The sequence below is a fragment of the Loxodonta africana genome, chromosome 21 (genome assembly GCF_030014295.1).
Source record: "Loxodonta africana isolate mLoxAfr1 chromosome 21, mLoxAfr1.hap2, whole genome shotgun sequence".
Taxonomy (NCBI): Eukaryota; Metazoa; Chordata; class Mammalia; order Proboscidea; family Elephantidae; genus Loxodonta; species Loxodonta africana.
This window is the reverse complement of record NC_087362.1, coordinates 67,202,461-67,224,422: the sequence shown is the minus strand read 5'-3', so window position 1 is coordinate 67,224,422 and position 21,962 is coordinate 67,202,461. Positions and strand designations below refer to the sequence as shown.

General features: G+C 48.0%; 2 protein-coding genes across 14 annotated transcripts in view; one reads left to right on the top strand and one right to left on the bottom strand.

The window, feature by feature from the left end:
- The window catches only part of ADCY7 (adenylate cyclase 7), a 40,196-nt gene extending 32,925 nt beyond the window's left edge, over positions 1–7,271 (top strand). For 8 of the 12 annotated variants that reach the window (XM_064274066.1, XM_064274063.1, XM_064274068.1 and 5 more), the window contains 10 exons: positions 139–264; positions 1,100–1,192; positions 2,285–2,478; positions 3,454–3,541; positions 3,931–4,086; positions 4,679–4,825; positions 5,449–5,553; positions 5,827–6,037; positions 6,664–6,788; positions 6,964–7,271. In XM_064274066.1, coding sequence (XP_064130136.1) covers positions 139–264; positions 1,100–1,192; positions 2,285–2,478; positions 3,454–3,541; positions 3,931–4,086; positions 4,679–4,825; positions 5,449–5,553; positions 5,827–6,037; positions 6,664–6,788; positions 6,964–7,110 — 1,392 coding nt within the window. In that variant the 3' untranslated portion in view covers positions 7,111–7,271. The other 4 variants (XM_023555614.2, XM_064274069.1, XM_023555621.2 and 1 more) reach the window with 3 other exon arrangements.
- BRD7 (bromodomain containing 7) overlaps positions 5,447–21,962 on the bottom strand; it is a 60,036-nt gene continuing 43,520 nt past the window's right edge. Inside the window, exons 10-17 of one of the 2 annotated variants that reach the window (XM_010596089.3) lie at positions 18,637–18,744; positions 18,086–18,221; positions 15,838–15,949; positions 14,314–14,364; positions 12,260–12,371; positions 11,654–11,797; positions 11,317–11,460; positions 5,447–11,025 (exon numbers count right to left, since the gene is read on the bottom strand). In XM_010596089.3, coding sequence (XP_010594391.1) covers positions 10,970–11,025; positions 11,317–11,460; positions 11,654–11,797; positions 12,260–12,371; positions 14,314–14,364; positions 15,838–15,949; positions 18,086–18,221; positions 18,637–18,744 — 863 coding nt within the window. In that variant the 3' untranslated portion in view covers positions 5,447–10,969. Of the gene's footprint in view, positions 11,461–11,653; positions 11,798–12,259; positions 12,372–14,313; positions 14,365–15,837; positions 15,950–18,085; positions 18,222–18,636; positions 18,745–21,962 lie in introns of both variants that reach the window. The other variant, XM_064274070.1, reaches the window with a different exon arrangement.

The following is a 21,962-nucleotide window of genomic DNA, read 5'->3' as shown; positions in this document are numbered from 1 at the left end:
CCCACTAACCCTCCACCACCTGAATAGACATCACTCTCTGCTCTCGGAAGCTCTTATGGGCTCCTGGGCCAAGGCCCGCCACGGCCGCACACTGCTGCATTCAGCCAGCCTTGGGTGACTTGCCGCATTCTTTCACAGAGGTGCTGCCCAGCCTGGGGGATGCTCCGGGCCATCTCTGAGAGGGTGGAGACACAGTCCCTGCTGAGGGTGTCCCTGGCCATCGTGACCATCAGCAGCCTGCTCACCATTGCCATCATCAGCCTGGTAGGTCCTGGGTGCCTCGTGCCATTGCAGCATGCCTCCTGAGTAGGGGAGCCACTGTGGGAACCTCACGGTTCTGGAATCCCGTGATCTTGTCTTTACCAGCTGTGTCTCATGTCACCTCTCCAGAGCTTGGTGGGTGGGTGATGTGTCTCTGCATTTCAGGCTTAGGGAGCCTCACCCTTCATTTTTCAAATGGAGACTTTGGGCCCCCGGAGAGCTTAAGTGGCCAATTCCATGGGACTGTGCACTTGACCTCCCAGGCCTTGGGTTCCTCACTGTCCTGTTTCACCCTCCCTGAGACTCAGACTCCCTAGGGGTGTCCCTAGGTTCAGCCCTGGCTTCACCAGGCTCCATCTCACTACTGCAGAAAGTGGCCTGTGTTACACTCGTCCTGTCTCCTTTCTCCTGGGTCCTGCGGGCCAAGCTCTTTCCCCTGTCCCACCCCTAGATGCTCTAGAGCATCGAGTTTTGGAATGTGCTTCTATGACCCCCTCCCTCCAGGTCACCTAGGGAGAAAAAAAAGGGGGCACCAAATGTGCTGTGTCTGCAGCTGAGCCAGCCTCTGATGCTCTGGGGCTGGTGTCTCCCGTATCTTCAGTTCGTTTTGCACCCTCCTTCTCCCCGCTTGTCCATGAGTCTGCTGGCTACTGTGGAGAGCGTGCAAGCTGCTCTGGGCAGTGCTTAGAGCCGGGCCTGGCAGCGCCCTGGTGCTCACCATGGCCTTGGGGCCCAGTCCTCTGTCCCACCTGACTCTCCCTCTCTACCCTGCTGGGCCCTGGTGGGTGCCGACTCACGGTCGCCTAGACTGACCCTAGCTGGGCCTCGTCTCCTGTAGCCGCTGCTCCCTGTCCCAGCACTGGGACCACCTGGTGGGAACGAGACGAGCCGGAACACTGTGAGCAGCCAGACCTCATGTGAGCTGCTGCTGGTGAGTGCCCTGGTCCCAGGCTTCACGTGCTGCTGCCTGCCCTCACTGGCTCGCTTGGACCACACAGTAGAGTAGGCCACGGGGTGTAGAAGGGCTGAGCCCAGCCTCTCCCGGGCAGGGCTGAGGGGTCTCTGGGCCTGGAGAACCTGTACAGAGGTGTCTTGTCTTGTGTGCTTGGTCTTACGTGGATTGGATGGGCAGTGGGCGGTGAGAGCGCCTGCCTACAAGGGGCTCTTCCTCTGTATCAGGCGCTGTCTTACACCATTTTACAGGTGGGAAATGAGGCTGAGGTTAACTGACTTACCTAGTAGATGGTGGCACCCGGACGGGGACCCCCGGCAGGCTGACCCCAGCTCCCCAGGCCTTCCTCTGCCTGGAATGTCATAATGGTAGACAGCATGAGGGCTGTGGGGACTCGGGGGACAGTGGCTTCATCTGAAGGGCAGAGAGGAGCCAGGGTGAGAAAACGCCTCAGTGGGTAGTGGGAGGATTTTCACATGGTTTGTCCGATGGGGAGGGGGTGGGAGAGGGTAGTGGCAGAGAACCAGGAGATACAACCAGGAAAGTAGGTTTGATCCAGATCAGGGCAGTGCGTGAATGCCAGGGTGGAGTTTGTCTTTATTCTGAGGGCAGTGGGGAGCCACAGCATGACCTTGAGCAGGGGAGTAATGTGGGCACAACCGGAGGCGGCAGGAAGGCCGTTCAGGCTTGTGGTGTGCATACTGCCGTGGCCCTGACTTCTGCTTGCCGTGTCCATGCACCACCTCCATTTGTATTTACTACACTTTTTTCCTTTCAACAAGCTCCTTTGCTATAAATAGAATACAGTGAAAACAAAACAACACCGTACACTAGTTCTAGATCTCCTTGTCTGCTCTCTGTTAACAGGGGCTATCAACAAGTGGGGTTAGAGACACACTGCTCCCAACTGGCCCTGAACCCCCAGCAGGGGAAGGGACTGGGAGCCAGGGTCCGTTAACGCTGAAGCACTTCTCCCTGGGGGTAGTGGCTGGCCCAGGAGGGGTGCTTCTTGGTGGTGGGATGGTGGGGTGACCTTGGCCCCCTGGTTAACGCCCCCTCCCTGCCCTCCAGCATTACACCAGCAGCTGCATCCTGGGCTTCATTGCTTGCTCCGTCTTCTTGTGGATGAGCCTGGAGCTGAAGTTCGTGCTGCTGACCGTGGCCTTGGTGGCCTACCTGGTGCTCTTTAACATCTCTCCGTGCTGGCAGTGGGCCTGCTGCAGCCACAGCCTGGGCAACCTCACGGAGAGCAACGGCACCCTCAGGTAGGCCCCCAAAGCTGCTCACTGCTGGGGTCCCAGCTGCCTTGCACATCTCCACAGGACCCAGGAGTGTGGCACCCTTTCTGTCTCAGTGCCATTTCCAACTCTGGTGCGTTTGCATTCACAGTGCTGTTTGCACTGCAGCTTGTAGGGTAGGGCAGGTAGGGGGCAGGGTGTCCATTTTACAGACAGGGAGGTGGAGGCCCAGGGAAGGTGGCTTGCCTAGTTGTCTGCACCCCCAGCTGGGGACTGTGGCTCATTGGCAGGTTGTGGGGGCAGGAGACCTTGGCTCTAGCTCAGTCCCTCTGTGGGCTGGGTCTTGGATCCTGAGTCTTGGAGAGGGCAGCTCCCTCTGGTTCCTTCCTGGACAGGGGTGACTCCTGTGTCATGGGAGGGGCTGGTGTGCATGTGTGGTTCTAGTGGCCTTGGGTCCGAATTGGCATGAGGAGAGGGTCTGGCGCTCTTGAAACTGTAAGTGTGGGGACCCAGAACAATGTCTGCTCTTGTGGGTCTGGCCTGCCTGTGAGTGCCTGGAGGTTAAGGACAGCCTTCATCCTTCTGCCAGTCTCCAAGTCCCTGCTGGCCTGGCTTCCGGCCCCAGCTCTCCATGAGTCTGGGCTGCCTTCTGGCTGCTGCCTCACCTGGCACGAGGGCTTTTCCTTCAGACCTTGCCGTGGCTGATGCCCTGTGACCCAGGTGTGACCTCAGCAAGGCCTCCCTCACTGCAGTCAATTGCCCTGCTACACCGTCCTTACAGTCAGAAATGGGCTTCTTTCCTGTCTGCCCACAGAATGTGAGCACTCAGAGGGCAGCAATCTGTTCGCTGTCTTCCCCTTGGGGGCGTAGAGCCTTAGAGCACTCCGCTGAGTGCCAGGGAGCCACACGTGGCCTCCTGCATGTGGGGGCTGGGTGTACCTACTTTGAGGTTTCTCATTGTAACGGGAAACGAATCCTGCCTTTTCCCTTCATATCCTGCAGCTCCTCTTGTCCATGGAGTGATCTGAAGACAATGATTAATTTCTACCTGGTTCTGTTCTATGTCACCCTCGTCATGCTCTCCATGCAGGTAAGCTGGGAAATGCCCCAGGGTGACCATGGCTCAAGCTGGCCTTTCTCTCCTCCGTGTGGAGAGGTGATGGGGAGGGGGTCTCCTCGGATTTGGAAATGCATGGGAGACAAGCAGCAGGCCTGGAGAGGGTAGGCTCTGGTCCCTGGTCAGGGGTTCCCAGTGAGTGTCTTTCCCTCCCTGTCACCCCCACCAGGACGTGACAGACTCAATCTCATGGCTCATGGGGAAACCCTGTTCAGTCAGAGGTTTGCTGCCAGCATGGGTGGGCAGAACTGAGCTGCTTGCTCAGTACCCCCAAGGGTGACCACTGTGCCCTGCTAGCCGCTGCCTGGGCCTTTCTGCCCTTGCTGGCCTACCGACAGGATGCTGTTCCCTGCTGCCCGCAGACTGACTACTACTGCCGTCTGGACTGTTTGTGGAAGAAGAAGTTCAAGAAGGAGCAGGAGGAGTTTGAGACCATGGAGAATGTGAACCGCCTTCTTCTGGAGAACGTCCTGCCAGCCCATGTGGCCGCCCACTTCATTGGCGACAAGTTAAATGAGGTGTGGTGGGACAAGGGGCCGGGCACTCGGGCAGGAAGTCTGCAGATGGCCCAAGTGCAGAGTCCAGCCGAGGGAGTGCTTAAGCAGAAGGTGCTTCCCCAGCTTGGCTTCTTCAGCCTTGGTCAGTTTGTGGAAGAGCTGTAAGAATGCAGGCTTTGGAGTCAGAGACCTGGTTCAAGTGTGATTGTGGATGAGGTACTTCACCTCTCTGGGCCTTGACTGTAAAATGGGGCTGACAGGAATTACCTTGCAGGGTTGTCATGAGGATCACATGTATCCAGGATTTGTAATCTGGACATTGTGGACTGATGAAAGTAACTACATTTCCACTAGTTGTTTGTAAAAAAGGGGGTAGGCTGTAGATAAGGAAACAGGGTTGCTTAGGGGCCCTGGGTGCAAGGCCCAGGTCCTGACTGCTGCCTTCTACCCTACAATACACAGAATCACTGGGGGTGCTTAAAGCAGAGACCTGAACCCGGCCCCACCCCGACCCATGGACAGGAATCTCCCTGTTGATTCCCACGGGCAGCCAGGGCTGAGAACCACTTAGCTCATCTCCACCTCAGCCTGCTTCTCCCCTCTCCGAACCCAGGACTGGTACCACCAGTCGTATGACTGCGTCTGTGTCATGTTTGCGTCCGTGCCGGATTTCAAAGTGTTCTATACCGAGTGCGACATCAACAAGGAAGGGCTGGAGTGCCTGCGCCTGCTGAACGAGATCATTGCGGACTTTGACGAGGTAAGGCCTCAGGACCCGCCCTGCAGGGGGCAGCGCGGGGCACCCTAAACTGCAGACACCAGAAAGGGGGGACACAGCTCCTGTGGGGGAAAACACCTCACACCAGTGATAAAAAGGCACATGTCTGCCTTCTCCGTTCTATCATTAAATGCTTGGTTAGCACCTTCTTGGTGCCAGGCCTCCTGTGAGGCTGGACTTGGGCCTGAGGCCTGTACAACAGCTTTGAGCTCCAGCTCAGCCCATGCTCTCGGCTCATTTCAGAGGCAGTCAGTTTGGCTTAACTCTTTGCTGGAAACAGCCTGCCCGTGTGACCGTGTAGATTATGCTGAGCTGTGTGTTTGCTCCTTAAAGAGAAGGTGAGGGCAGCTGAGAATGGAAGGGATGAAGAAGAGACAGAAAAGGCCAGGGAGGAGTGGGACGAACCCAGAGGCCGTGTCCCCACTTGTCGTTGGTTAGGAGCTCAGACAGAAAGGGCCAATTATGAGAACATGTCTGCATCTGAGAAGTGGCAGTGGGAAGGAATCTTGGAAAATGGAGGCCGAGCTGCTGCCGCAGGATCTGGGACAGGTCTGGGCTGCGGCTGGGGAGTCCTGGGCCCTGCCCCATGCCTCCCTGTCCCGCAGCTGCTGTTAAAGCCCAAGTTCAGTGGGGTGGAGAAGATCAAGACCATCGGCAGCACATACATGGCAGCAGCGGGGCTCAGCGTCACCTCAGGGCATGAGAACCAGGTACCTGGGGCAGCAGGGTCTCAACCTCACCTGAGAGCCCCCCCGACCTGTCCCTGTATTTAAAGGGAGCACCTCCCGATCTCCCATCCTATGTGGGGGGCACAGGAACTTGGATGGCTCAGCTGGGAGAGTTTTGGTGGTGGTGGCGGCAGGCGAGACCCCCGAGAGCTGCCTTCTGGGGTCACAGGTGCTCTTGAGGGGACACCCAGAGGGGAGGAGGTCCTGGTCCCTTGCAATGGCTTTCATGCTGGTGGTGGTGCGGCAACGCTCCAGGTCAGGGCTCTGGGCTGCGACCTCACACACAGCCAGCCCGGGCAGGAAGATGGGGTGATGTCCCACGGCCCCAAGTGCACAGACTGTGTCCCGCAGGACCTGGAGCGGCAGCACGCCCAGATCGGCATCATGGTGGAGTTCAGCCTCGCCCTGATGAGCAAGCTGGACGGCATCAACAGGCACTCCTTCAACTCCTTCCGCCTCCGTGTCGGTGAGGCTCTGGGGGGAGGCTGCGCAGCCCTGGCCGCTGCTTCCAGGCAAGCCTGTGCCCGGGTCTGGCTGCCGAACCTGTGCTTTGTCATCGATTTCGGACATTTTCAGACACCCCTCACCTCATCTTAAAACCCCGGCAGCTGGATGGTTCTTCCGGTTTTCTTTGCATAGCACTTAGAAAGCTACCTTTGAAATTTTTAAGTAAGATAGCACTACAGAAAGTGGAGAACCAAAACCGCCGCTATGAACAGGTGACCTTAGAACACACTGAGAACGAGACGAAGTTATGAAATCTGACTAGCAGTGCCTGTTGGCTGAAAGGCCTGGCGCTCACAGCCCATTTATTCTTTAAGAGGGAGATAAGCAGATACTAGAAGTGTTAACACCAAACCCAGACCTCCTTCACACCTGGAAGATCTTAGAGCTGCCCAGGGAATGAATGCCTTGCTCACTTCTCAGGTAACACCTCAGGCCGCACACTTGGGCAGCACTACCCAGCCGGCCCTGCATTCCATGCCTGGTAGTTAGCGCTTTCTGTGGTGGGCATGGATTCTGGGGCCTCTCTAAGGGGCAAAGCCCATGGCTCTGCCTGTGTGCCAGGCTAACCGTCAACCTCCTCCTTAGGCATAAACCATGGGCCCGTGATTGCTGGGGTGATCGGGGCGCGGAAACCTCAGTATGACATCTGGGGAAACACGGTCAATGTTGCCAGCCGAATGGAGAGCACTGGGGAACTTGGGAAAATCCAGGTAACCAAGGGGGAGAGAGAACTTGCCGGAGGTGAGGGGATGGGGCTGACAGCCTAGCTCTGCCACCGGTCAGCTGGTGACTGTAGCTGCACAGTTGCTGGGGAAAGCTGAGCTGGCCAGTTTCTATCAGTCCTCCCCTGCCCCCATGCTTCCTTCTGGCCTCTTTCCTTTTCAGGTTACTGAGGAGACATGCACCATCCTGCAGGGACTGGGCTACTCCTGTGAGTGCCGCGGACTGATTAACGTCAAAGGCAAGGGCGAACTGACGACTTACTTCGTCTGCACAGACACTGCCAAGTTCCAAGGGCTGGGGCTGAACTGAGAGCTTTCGGTGGGGTTCAGCATCTGCTGGGAAGTGCTTTCCTTCCCTGAAGCAAGCCAAGGAGAAGCCAGCACCATGCCAGGCACATAGGCCTACCAAGGGTTCGGCCACTGACTGGGTCTCTCAGACGTGTGCACCAACCAGATCCTGGCTCGAAGCACCCGCAGCCAAAAACTGCCAGGTCGTCGGTGCCTGTACCGCAGTCTCTAGGAAGGACAGCAGGAAGAGGCTCACTGGTACTGCTGGCCCTACGTTGTGTGGTTTACCCCCTCACTCCCCAGGTACTGTGCAGGTAACCTCAGAGCACAGCTGGAGAAGATGTCCCCCCTTAGCAGCTTGTGAACACGCCGAAGTTGAGAACTGGCTTTTCTAGGTACAAAGGAGGACTGAGGCAAGCTGTCTGGGATGGGCTTGGAACGCCACCCTGCCCAGCTGGATAAGCTGTTGGATTCTGTATTCTGCACATAAGCACTCTGTGAGTGAGTTGAAAAAGTGGTTTTCATCTATACATGGTTTCAGACAACAGGGAGAAAAGACCGTAATTGACACTTGTTCCTTCCTGCCATCTCTGGAATGCTTATTTTAAACAGATCCATTATTAATTTGGGCTTTATCCTTTTTAATGACTTCTTAGATGCCGGAGAAAAATCTTTCTTTTGGTGGATCCTTTGCCTTTTTACCACTGACACATAAAGGGGACTACTGTCCAGTGTCGGCTTAGGGCACTAGCTTGTGAACTGTGTGAAGTCAGCCTGGCTGTGGGGACAAAGCTCCAGGGAATGTGGCTCACAGCAAGAAGGCACAGGAGCCTGGCATGTGGCTCAGAGAACTCAGAGGCAAGCACTCGGGTCAGCTTCAAGCAGCTGAAAGCCTAGAAGATAAGGCAGAGCCTTTAGCCTTTCCCTGACTACTCCTGCATTTCTGAGCTCTCCCCTGCAATCTTTAACTTAGCTTTTGTATCAGAAAGGAATGGAGCCTGCAGAGAGAAGCTGGACAGCCTGTAGGACTTCTTTCCTTTTCTTAATCCTAACTTTTAAGAGGTTCAAAACTACAAAGATCTACCTAGCATGTGCAGGGTGCCTGTATCTGGGCAGACAGTCCTCTCACAACGTCCAGATGTTCTTGTTCTGAACCCGACTGAGTCACGGCAAGTGCAAAAGGCCAGATCTGTGGAGGGGCGTCTGGCTGTGCTCCCGCTCCACAGGTAACAAAGGAAGTCACCTGTTTGAAGGTGAGCAATAACCAAACTGCCTGTTCCTTTTCCTGAACCGCTTCACTGCCTCAGAACCAGAGCGTAAGAATGACATAGCGCACCCTCAGGATTTCTAGGGCAACCGAACCTCACTGTCCAGCAGGAATTCTTGACGAGGCGTCATCTGGGAGCTCCCTGAAGCAATACAGAAAACCCTGTACACAGGAGACTTCAAATGATGACACAGGGTTGCAGACAGGTGGACTAGCCATCCTGGTTTCCCTGGGACCGAGGGTGAGTTGTCACTGGAATCGAACCTACTGCCTGCTTGCCCTGTGTCCTGTGATGGGCTTTTACAGCCAGAGAAGGGGGGCTGTTTCCAATGCAAAAGGTGCTGGGTAGGCTAGTGGCAGCTGTGTGTTGCCGGTAATTGTATCAGAAGAAGTTGCTGTTTAAAGGAACTTTATGGGGAAAACTCTGGTAAGGGAAATAAAATTAGACTTCTTACACTGCCTTTTTCACATGCCAACTTTTCATGTAAAGGGCTGGTTTCAGGCAAGTATTGTACTGAAATCTTTGCTCTTAAAACCCAGGGGGACCAGGGCTGCCCTCCTGGGAAGTCAAGTCTCTCCTGCTGACATGATGGAGACACATGGCAGTTGGCTGGGCCTCTTTCTGCTCCTGCAACATTCAGGTCACTTTGTTCCTCCACCAACAGGAGCCCCCAACTGGTTACCTGTCATGTATTTATTTCTCTTTCCAGTTAAACCACTGGGCTCACGTAAGAATATTTGGTAAGCTTTACTTTTCAGTGTTTAGGTCACAGCGTATAACTGACACAAGTCACATGCAGTTATTTTTATAAATCTGTTTTCTCATCTTCCTAGGCCTCATTTTGTTTATGACAGAAACAAATGCCTTCCTAACACTGACTTCTCTATGGGCCAAGGGCTCGCTTAAAGCATCTACTAAGGTGGCCTCACCGACTCCAGGGAAAATAAGGCCTGGATCCCTGGTATTAACCGCCGGACACATCGTGTCTGTAGTCAGTCAGCGCACACAGATGTGCTTTGAGAAGGTAGATGCAAATAACGAGGGCTTGCTGTCGTAAATCCTTATTTGTAACATTTGTTTCAAAAGGTTTTTTCATTTTTATGAAAAGCACTAGTATTTCTAAGCTGAACCGACAGCTCTGGTTAGCTGCTTTTCCTCAATCAGCAACGCTGAAAACCTGAGTGCCCTGAAGTGCTGGAATGGTCACTTTTTCCTGGTGTATTGTACTGAAATCTCTGCTCTGAAAACCCAGGGGGACCAGGGCTGCCCTCCTGGGAAGTCAAGTCTCTCCTGCTGACATAATGGAGACACATGGCAGTTGGCTGGGCCTCTTTTTCAGGAAATTTTAAGTAACTAAGTAGATCTAAAGAGTCAATTACTGCATGAATTATATGTTAGATTAAAACTAGACTATTTGAGCTTATTTTTAAAATTCTTTTGGCACAGGCTTTTAAAAAGATTATTAGGTCATCTTTAACTCTCTTGAGAGAATCAATTTTCCTTCACTCTGTTTGTTCTTGCTAAATGTTAATTTTCAAATCCAAAACAGTCACATTGAGAGACAATGACAATGAAAGAGGTTCCTGCTGTTTTCCAGACGGGCTCTGCACAACCCTGGCAGGATCTGCACTTAACATGCTTACTGTTCTGGGCTGCATACATCCTTTTATCCTCGCTTTTTATCTTAGACTAAACAGGTTATATACTGAACCAGACTCAGAAAAATCACCATTCAGTTCACGGTCCTGTTATGGAAGGGGACCACATGTCTCCTGCTTAAATAAATTGCTGGGCAGGGCTCAGACACAGGTGACCTTTGAGAAACAGTATACTGAAACATAAGCGCTCCTTGAAGCTCAGTAATTGTCCTGCTCAAGGATGTTTTACTTCATCCCTTTGCTATAGTTCCAACAACCCTCTCAAGAAAGGGGGAGAGAAAAACCCTCAAAAAACCAACAACAGACAGACAAGTTAAAGCCATGAAACTGGGTCTGAGCACCTACACAAGCACACCGTTCCCGTCAGGTACTTGCCGGGGGCGGGGGGGGGCGGGTGCTGAGCCATGGTAGTAAATTCTAAAATTATGTTACGTATGTTACTTTGTTCTTCAAGGTATGACAACGGAAAAATCTCACTGGATAGGGACATTAAAAAGTTCCTTAGTTACGATCCAGTGAAACAAAAGGCTTGTCACTCCTCTGAAAGCACTTGGCCCAGGCCGACTCTCACTTTCTGCTGGGTATGGCAACAGCCCAAGGCCACATTCTTTCCTCACGAGGCCACTACTGAATCATCAAGATGAGCTCTGATACGTTCAGCTACATTCTTTGTTTCTTAATTGATGGTTACGAAAAAGGCGATTTTATTTTTTGAGCTGCTCTCACTCTTTATCATGACAGTCACAGGGTTAACTTCGCTGACATGCTTGCTGTAACTCAAAGTCCTGGGCTCAGCTTTATTAACAGAAGTCCAATCTCTGGAACATCAGAATGAATTGTTCCAAAGTTTAATTAAAAACACAATTTACAAATATTTAACATCCTTGAAAAGCATTTCCAAAGTTAAGAACAAAAAAAAATATGTACATTATATATAATCAAATACCAGCTAGCTTCAAATCTCATCAGGTCCGCATTCAGCAGGATCAGCCTTGCTGGGGTCTTCAAAATCTGAAAGAAAAAGACACACTGACTGACTTCCCACTTTATTCTTTTAGTTAAAAAGGGAAGTGAAGGTAGCACCCAGAAGAACTGTGTGTGAACCACAGACCGTGAGAATCACTGTAGCTGCTATCGCAAAGGTGGTAAACTGATTCTTCAGCAGGATGGAAGGAAAAGGCGAAGCAGCTTACACATAGAAAGCACACAAGGATAAACCTTCCCACTGTCATCTGAGGGGAGAGGACTCATGTTCCTTCTGCTCACGACCGTGTTCCACTTCCCGAGAAACGGGACACCTACCTTCTGTCAGATCTACAGAGCTGTTTTCTAAGCTGGGAGAAGGCATGGAAATCCCCAGTGCTTTTCGAACTCCGTATGTGCTGACAACGTCACCGGGAGTAACTTGCTGTGCAAGTTCTTTAAGATTATTGGTCACTTGTTCAGCTAAAAAACAATAAAAATGGTCTAGGTAACTGAAATGATTCTTTTAATTTAAAAAACAACCCAAAGAATGGTCAGTGTACAAATGCAAAGCACTACTCTCCCTGTTATTCCCTGTGGCCTTCACAGTGGTATCACTACCCAGGGTTTCCTTTAAGCACCCCCCTACTCTCCTCGTACCCAAGGTGCCACATACCGAGAAGCATTTCTCTGTACGAGGGACCCAAGAGGCAGATGGTGTTGGGAGGGGGTCTGGTGCTCAGACGTTCGTTCTGGGCTTCCTGGAGCTCCCTAAGCAATTTGGTGGTCTCGTCAAGTTTCCTCTGGAACACCTCGGCTTCTGTGTGGTAAGAGAAAGAATGCACTGAAGAAGACACACACACGTTTGTGTCTGAGCCTGTGCTGTACACGGAGTCCCAGTCTCTGGGGCTTTGCTATTTACTGATAGGTCTTCTCTCCTAAAAGGAGCTGTTGTCAGCTGCTGTCGATTCTGACTCACAGAGACCTCATGCAACAGAGCAGAACTGCCCCATAGGGTTTTCTAGGCTGCAATCAATTTAGAGAAGTAAAGGTCTTTCTCCTGCGGAGCAGCTGGTGGGTTCGACCTCTTGGTTAGCTGCAGAGTGCTTCAACCACTGCACCACCAGGGCTCCTCCTTAAGGGAGTAATCCTCCTCCAGTGAAGTAACCACCATGGGCATGCTTTACTATTCATCTAAGCACAACCAAGATTCTGCTGTAGTGAATGGCTACGTTACTCTGTACTCATGTGACATTAAGTCAGACCCTCTGGGGCATCTCACCTTCGGAGTCAAAAACTTCAAGTGGAGCACCAAAGTTTGTGACCGCCTTCAGTGCTGTGAGCCTGTCCTGGCTGCTGCAGTCCACAGGCCCAGCAGGCTCTATTTCTGTAACCTGCTTAAACAAAATTTGCAAAACCATGACACTATTAACTGGAAATTAGTAAGATGGCTTGTTTTTATAGGCAGTTATTCCACTTATTTACTTTGGAGTTAGAATTTTGACGCCTAAAAAAGATGTCCACCCAGAATACCCTTTTAAAATGCTATTTCAAATCCTGGCAAAAAAGTGTCCCTCCATTAATCCGTACTTCTGTGATGTAGTGTCGTGTGTATATAATCTGCATCATTTGTTTTATACGGCAACCATTCTGAGACAAAGACCGATGACAGCCTTGTTGCTGCCTGAACTGTGAAGAGCTTTCGGTGATCCTGACAAGGCCTCCTGTTTGAGGCCGCACATCTGTGCTGCTATAGAGCTTTACCGTAAGATGCCTCCTGGACGGCCAGGCCCCGAAACTAGGCTGTCAGTGTTGTGTGGGAGAAACAATATCCTAAAAAGGGTAGAGTTTTATTTTTGGAATCACAGGACTCAGAGTTTCCACAACTGCCAATACTGCCTTTTAGGAACAGATGAACCCAGAAAATTAACACGAAATTAATGGTTCCAATGTATATACTACGGTACTGTTCTCCAAGTGGGATCGATCTGAACACCTGATTCCTCACCTACCTATGGGCTAGGAGTGTGTGGGGAGGAAAAGCTGTGTAACTGTACAACTTGGCACCAGCGTGCACTTACGGTTTGCCATTTCAGCTGGGCCCCCAACCCTACTCTAGTCTTTACTTCTTACCCAGCTTCCTTCCTGTTCTCAGATGTTCTTTCACTCTTGCCCCCTCACTAAGCACATGACCTTGCCTGCCTCCTCCTCCTCTGAAAACAACACAATCGTGTGAATTCCTTTACCATCTGCATCTACCTTTACTTGATCTCCTATCTCCAACTCCTCTTTCCCCTCGGTTAAAGTGCTTGTCTTTCCAACCTTAAAGGTCTCTTAATAGCCCAATTTTCCTGCATTCACTGCGTTCCCTGAAAGGACACTCACTGGTCATCTTCTAACTGGGTTTCTATGAGCATCTGACATTGCTGAACCGTCTCTCCTCCTGGCTTATCATGCTTTCATGGTTTTCCCACCTAAACTGTTGGTCTCTCAAGTCTGTCTCTTCGATCTATTTCCAGTCTGTGTCCTCCCCGACAGTCTCCATGCTAATAACTGACATAAAATTTCACCTTTTAAGTCCACAACTTCCAGGTCCACATCCATAGCCCAGATCTTGGAGATACTTCTCCAATGACACTTACTACCTCTGAAGCGGAATGTGCTTGATTTCCTTACTGAGCTGTGCTCTTTCTTGCACTTCCTGCAGAAGCTAATGATACTATTATTTACCCCCACATACCGGGTCATGTCAATTTCAGTTCTACTGTAGCTCCCAAATCCTCATTCGCTCCTTTTACATTGTCATGCTACTCATTTCTCTGCTTAGGCAACTCCCACAGTTTCTCACTAGTCCTCCTTCCTCCAGTATCTCCCCTCCAGTTTATCATGGCACCCTATCTTCTAAGATAAAATCCCAACTTCTCAGCACTGCAAACAAGACTCATTTGTTCCTCATCACCTTTCCTTCCTCCTCTCCCAAGGCAGTCCTTGGCCACCCACTTCTTGAGCTCTCTGCACACACACCCTGCTTTCTCAGATGGACTATGTCACGACAGACGCAGTTCTGCCACCTGAGATGCCTGGCCCTACCTGCCTGGACCCTGGTCCACGGGGCCTGTCCTCTGAAGACTTTGTGGAACTTCAGGCATTCCTCCAGCCTGTGTTTCCAGCGCATGGATGTTACACTGCATAGTGCCCTCGTTTCCAGGCTTGTCTCCTGCACTAGCTGCCGCTGAGCTTCCCAGGAGCAAGGACAAGTTCCTTTTCTCTCAGGATATTTTTCTTTTACAGCTTATTCTCCATTTACATTTCTTGTGAAGAATAAAATATAATCACCTCCATGTCTTTTGTTGTGTCAAGTGTCCTAGTCTGGCTTTCATCTTCAGGCTAGAAGGATAAAGAAAAGCAACTCTTTATTAAAACATATGAGAAGGAAACAGGAAAACACCTAATTTCATGGTAAGAGAAAAGGAATAAGAATATAAATTACTGGAAAATGAAATACAGTTATTGGCATTTTGAGTATTTTGAGTCAGGTGTACCTGGAGACTTCAAAATTGGATTTCTATGCCTGATCAAAAAGTTACACACATTTTTAAGAAGGTATCTGATAAAAACCTGAATAAATAGAGTCTGTTTTCAATACCAAGTGAATCTGGTAAGACAGGAAGGAAGGAACCCCAGGGACTGTTTTGCATTAACAGAGGCAATATTCTCTGATAACAGGATTATTCAAATACTGCAGACAATGTGAAAGTTTCCCACAATCCCATTCTTCAGAGCTAATGGAGATAACAGACAAATGTATCATGGACATCAGTCAATAATGATCCATTGTCTTTTCTTGAAAGGTGTACTGTGATTTATTTCACCAATTCCCAATTTTTAAAAATTAGGAACAATGTTACAATGGTATCTTAATATAAGCTCCTTATTCTCTAGGATAAATTCTAAGAGGAGGAACTGTTTGATCAAAGTGCAGAGAAGCTTTAAATTCTGACACATTCTGCCATATTAACCAAATGAAGGCTACTCGGTTTTGGTGAAAGACAACTCAGATTGGTGGGAAGGATGTACTTTTGAACTGAGGTACAGTTTAACATACTTGAGGTCATGTGAAGAAAGTAGTGGACGTGCCAAGATTTCACAGCAGTTATCACTAAACCTGGGTGCTGACTTGAGCTTCGCCGACAGGTCACCCAACGAACAGCAACCCTATGTGCAGCGGGCAGAGGACATGGCCACTACAGCCACCATGAGGAGTTAGGACCTCCAAGAGACAAGGGCGCTTTGCCTGTCAACTCTCCTTGACCTCAGTAGGAACATTTTCCGGTTCTAATCTTTGCGCCAAGACTCTCAATTCTTCCAGATTATAAACTGTTTTCAACTGAACTAGGAGAGTTTATAAGTGTTAATGGAAGACAGCAAAGAAGGGAAGCTTTTTGTTTTTTCCTTGAAGCTCCTATCACTGTGCTACTGCTGCATAATTAAAAAAAAAAAAAAGGACATTCCATATCATCTTAGCTAACTTAGTTTCAAGCCAGGGAGCAAGACTTTTACCTTTTTGGTTAGGGTACATGGCACTCGCTAACTGCTGAGTTGTAAACCTCATTTTTGAATCCTACTATATTTCCAAGACGAGGGAGTAATGATAATCCTCTGGGCCTCACAGATCCTGGTAGCTGAGTTACTTGTTTCCGTTCATTGTCCTCCACCCATGGCCTCCACCCAGGCTGGGCTGTCTTTTCAGGGGAATGGAGTTCAGCTGTCATATGGTTAATCCCATGGTTTCATAACACTGAGTGACTAATGTCTGAAAGCCAATAATAAATTAGCCTGTTTCTTTAGCAGGGCTCTTACCGTCTCCAACTCTTGTAGGGCTCTAGAATGCCCTCCTTTTGTTAAAGCATCCAAAAAACTATCTGCCATAACATATGGATAATCTTGACATGTGGCCAAAAACTCATGGATGCTGAAAGAGAATGATGGCAAAGTCACTTTCATATAAATCCTCTCCATTGGCTTAATCTTTCTACATAGCCAAATATTTCTATTAGATGCTCTTAGTTTTTACACCATAATATAAAACATTCTTTCTAGGCGTGACACTTTACATACTTACCAGTGATAAATCTATCATTATGAGAGAATTAAACAATATCAGGAATACGGTGAAAATGAAATGTTCCTGGGGATTCTCCAAAGCAAACTAATGACGGAAGGGCCTAGGACTCAGTCCTTGGAGCTCCTCACTCCTCTCCTTCACACTTCCTACCCACGGTGATCTCATTTCCCTCAGGACGTTCAGTATGTACTAAAAGACTCTCCAAGGTACACCTCCAGTTTGGACCACACACCTTGGACGGCTCTATTTGCATGTCTAGTAGGCACCTCAAACTTAAAATGTTCTAAATTGACTTACTATATCTTCTTCCCAAAACAGCTCCTTCCAAAATCCTCCCATTCTAATAGCAGATTCATCTTTCTAAGCTCAGGCTGAAATCCCTGGAGTCATCCTTGACCCCTCTCTTTTGTACCTGCTTCAATCAATGACGAAATCCTACTGGCTCTATTGACTTCTCAGCACCTCGAGGAGTACTCCTGTGGTCCCTGCCACCATCATCTCTCATCTACATGATGACAGCAGTCTCCTTGCTTCAGTCCTCATCCCCCTACAGTCTCTTCTCCACATAGCAGTCAAAATGATTCTTGTAAAATTATAAGCCAGATTGGCGTACTACTCTGTTCAAAATCTACCAGTAGCTTCCCGTCTCAGAATAAAATGCCAAGTCCTCACAACCATCTACCTCACCTATTACTTCTCTGTGATTTTCACCTTCACTTGCTGTGTTCCTCACAGATGCAACTCTTTGCTGTTCCTGGAAAGTGTCAGGCAGGCTCCCACCTCAGGGCTTTTGCACTGTTTCCTCAGCTTCAGTTTTGCTCAATTTCGTTTTCTTGGCCAAGCCTTCCCCGACTACTCTGCTTAACCATGACTGCCCTATTTAACATCGCACCCCACTCCCAATCATGGCGCTCCCTGCCTTCCTCTGCTGCTTACCTTTCTCCAAAGCACTTACTACCATCTGACAGGAGGACATGGGGTCCTTGTCAGCGCTGCTCCCTTGTGGAGCCTCAGCATCTAGAATGCCTAGTGATGTGAGCATGCAACGCCTATTTGTGGAACTCATGGATCAAAGTCTGGAAAGAATTTGTTCACACTGCTGAGAAGAGGTCTAAAGGCTTATAAACCGCTTGACGTTCAACCACACTCACTCAGTCTCTGACTTAGGGACCCATGCTTAGTTTTAAACTAATCAAAACACTACACATACATAAAAGTAACCAAATTCCTCCTTTATCAGAAAACCAGGGAATAATTAATCTATAGGGTAAAATCCTCTCTTGCACATAATGAAAGCTGACAAGCTACCAGTGAGCGCCAAGAAGGAACAACCCAAGCTCAGTGTCCCACTCTGAGCCAGGAGCCGAAGCAAACCAGGCCGACATCTCGTTTTGTTGATGAGATGCAAAGTGTCATCCAGCGTTCTAAGCTGGAACACAGAATCTCCCCCAGAAACGTGTAATAAGTGAGGGTGTGACTGCAATGGTCTACCTGGTATGTGATGGGCCAAATGGGCTCATACCTGGGTTGCCTTAGGAACCGAGTCAATATGTCCTATCTCAAACCCTGGGCAGAAAGCTCCGTGAGTTCCAAAAACTGGCCAAGTTTGGGAACACAGCTCGGTGACAGAGACGTTACAGCAGATGACCAGATGACGCAGGGACATTTTGTAATAACAAGCTCCTGAACATTCGTATCAGTTATAGTATGCAGCATCTTTAAAAAAGTACTGTTTGAAGAATTAAAACACTACAGGTGCCAACATCAGAAAATACTGGGAAGATATGTTCTGTCTTTAAAATATTCAATTTCCACTAAAGGATAATGATAACTAAGGATCTATTTAATGCCTGCCAATTTCAGGGGTAAACAACTGAACACATCTTCCACCACTTGGATAGCTAAGTCTATACACAGATCCCATGCGCACACTGTTACTTTAGAAGAACGTGGTACTCAGAATACTGATGAACCGGGGCTCACCTGAAATCGCTTGGAAGATCAGGGTCTTCCCCATAGGCTGAGTAGATTAAATCAGAGTCATCCTTGCTGATATTTGCAAATGTGGAATCATAATGTGGGGCGTATGAACTGTAGGGTCCATAATTCAAGTATAACACTGTTGGTAAAAAATGAAACGCTACAACACTATTCGTCAACTTACATATCAATGTTTTTTTTTTTTGTTTTAATAATTTAAAAGATTACTGTCTTCCAGCTTCACTACTTCAATGACTGGTACACACAACTAAGACATTTCCCCGGATACTTACGAAGTCACAACTCAAGTGACTTTTTCCCCACAAAGGGGAAAGGGGGAAAGAAAAAAGACCAATGTTGACTCATTTTGAAAACTCATACCCGATTTTCAGTTTCTTAAAAAAAAAAAAAAAAGAAAATGCTAATTGATGTTGTGAAAACACCACCCAGGGAGTTAGTGAATAATACAATGAATGGTTAACCATGCTTCCTTTCCCCATCTCCCTGAAAGAGTGAAAAGAGACACACTGTGACCTACTAGGCCAGAGCCTTACCTGGAGTCACTCTGTTCCTTTTATCCTCTTTGAACCCCTGCAAAGTATTCACTCCAGACTGAAGTCGTCCAGTGGTCATTCCCAGTTTCACAGGGCTGTAGCCTGGATCTGAAGCATAACACCAGGCACAGTGAGGAGGCATGAGCAGAGTGCCCACGAGGTACTGTGCAGAGTGCTCTCACCTACATTGCTGCCTGTCACCCACGTGACCCAGGAAAGCGGCTGGCAGCCATTACTATATCCATTTTTAAGATAAGAAAATCTGAGCTCAGAAAAGCAAGAATGTAGCCAAGATCAAAATCTGGATCTTGTCATTATACTCTACCAGTTCCTGGAATCCCTAAAAACCATGTGGCACTTAAGGCTTTAGTGGAATGAAGATGAATTTCCAAAAATAGATTTTCTCTTACCTTTGGCAACAATTAACCTTGATTTAAAAATTAAACTCGATTGAGGACAGTCTCTAAAATTATTAAAATACACATTCATGATACTTTTCCTTCATCAAGAATTGGTTGCAAAAAGAGACTTCACTTAAAAAAAAAAAGTTTTCCAGAAAAAAGGATTTAAAAGCCAGGCTTTCAAATGTTAAGATGATGGAAGTAAATCAGTACAAAAGGTTAGTAAAAGCCTGAAAAAGAGAAAACACCTGGATTAAAAGTAACAAGAATTCAAAATATGTTAAGGATAAATTAATATCCACTAGGAGGCACACGTCCCAATGTGTCTGTCAGTCTGTCACACTATGGTGGCTTGTATGTTGCTGTGATGCTGGAGCTGGGCCACCGGCATTTCAAATACCAGTAGGGTTACCCATGGTGGACAGGTTTCAGCGGAGCTTCCAGACTAAGATAAGGAAGAAGGACTTGGCAGTCTAATTCTGAAAAAACTGACCAATGAAAACCTTATGAATAGCAGTGGAATATTTGTTTGGTACAGTGCCAGAAGATGAGCCCCTCAGGCTGGAAGGCACTCAAAATACTACTGGGGAAGAGCTGTCTCCTTAAAGTAGAGTCAACCTTAATGATGCGGATGGAGTCAAGCTCTCGGGACCTTCATCTGAGGATGTGGCATGACTCAAAATGAGAAAAAAATAGCTGCAAACATCCACTAGTAATTGGGACGTGGAATGAACGAAGCCTGAATCAAGAAAAATCAGAAGTTGTCAAAAATGAGATAGACTGCATAAAAATTGATATCCTAGGCATTAGTGAGCTGAAATGTACTGGTATTGACTGTTCTGAATTAGATAATCATGTGGTCTACTACGCTGGCAACGACAAGTTGAAAAGGAATGGTGTCACATTCATCGTCAAAAAGAACATTTCAAGGTCTATCCTGAAGTGCACTGTCAGTGAAAGGATAATATCCACACCCTTACAAGGAAGACCAGTTAATACAGCTAGTATTCAAATTTATGCACCAACCACTAAGGCCAAAGATGAAGAAACTGAAGATTTTTACCAACTTTTGCAGTCTGAAATTGATCAAACATGCAATCAAGACGCAATTATAATAACTGGTCACTGGAATGTGAAAGCTGGAAACAAAGTAGGATCAGTAGTTGGAAAATATGGCTTTGGTGATAGAAATGACGTCGGATACCACATGATAGAATTTTGTAAGATTAACGACTTTTTTATTGCAAATACCTTTTTTCAACAACATAAACAGCGACTATATATGTGGACCCTGCTGGATGGAACACAAAGTTATCAAATTGACTAGATCTGTGGAAAAAGTTGATGGAGAAGCTCAATATCATCAGCTAGAACAAGACCAGGGGCAGACTGTGGAGTAGACCATCAATTGCTCATATGCAAGTTCAAGATGAAGCTGAAGGAAATTAGTAACAAGTCCACGACACCCAAAGTACAACCTTGAGTATATCACACCTGAATTGAGAGACCATCTCAAGAATAGATTTGACATGTTAAAGACTGAAGCCTGAAGACAAGCTGTGGAATGACATCAAGGATATCAAGAATGAAGAAAGGAAAAGTTCATTAAAAAGGAAAGAAAGGAAAGACCAAAATGGGTGTCAGAACAGACTCTGAAACTTGCTCTTGAACATAGCATAGCTAAAGCAAATGGAAGAAGTGATGAAGTAAAAGAGCTGAACGGAAGATTTTGAAGGGTGGCTCGAGAAAACTAAGTATTATAATGACGTGTGCAAAGATCTGGAGACAGAAAATCAAAAGGGAAGAACATGCTCAGCATTTCTCAAGCTGAAAGAACTGAAGAAAAATTCAAGCCTGAGTTGCAATACTGAAGGATCCTACAGGGAAAATACTGAACGACACAGGAAGCATTAAAAGAAAATGGAAGGAATACACAGGGTCACTGTATCAAAAGAATTGATCCATGTTCAACCATTTCAGGAGGTAGCATATGACCAAGAACTGATGGTACTGAAGGAATCAGTCCAAGGTGCGCTGAAGGAAATGATGAAAAACAAGGCTCCAGAAATTGACAGAATACCAACCGAGATGTTTGAACAAATGGATGTAGCGCTAGAGGTGCTCACTCATCTATATCAAGAAATTTGGAGGACAGCTTCCTGGCTAACCAAGTAGAAGAGATCCATATTTGTACCCATTCCAAAGAAAGGTGATCCAAAAGAATGTGGAAATTATCAGATAATATTGATGTCAAAAGCAAGTAAAATTTTGCTAAAGATCATTCCAAAGCGGCTATAGCAGTGTATCAATAGGGAATTGCCTGAAGTTCAAGCCAGATTCAGAAAAGGACGTGGAACAAGGGATATCATTGCTGATGTCAGATGGATCTCGGCTGAAAGCAGAGAATACCAGAAAGATGTGTACCTGTGTTTTACCGACTATGCAAAGGCATTCGGCTATGTGGATTGTAACAAATCATGGATAACACTGCTGTCATGGATTGAACTATGTCCCCCCCAAAATATCTGTCAACTTGGCTAGGCCGCGATTCCCAGCACTGTTATCGTCTACCATTTTGTCATCTGATGTGATTATCCTATATGTTGTAAATCCTATCTCTACGATGTTAATGAGGCAGAATTAGAGGCAGTTATGTTAATGAGGTAAGACTCAATCTACAAGATTAGGTCGTGTCTTAAGCCAATCTCTTCTGAGATGTAAGCCAGAAGCAAGCAGAGCGACGGGGGACCATATACCACCAAGAAAACTGCGCCAGGAGCAGACACTTCCTTTGGACCCAGGGTTCCTGTGCAGAGAAGCTCCTAGTCCAGCGGAAGATTGATGAGAAGGACCTTCCTCTGCAGGCGACACAGAGAGAAAGACTCCCCCTAGAGCTGATGCCCTGAATTTGGACATCTAGCCTAC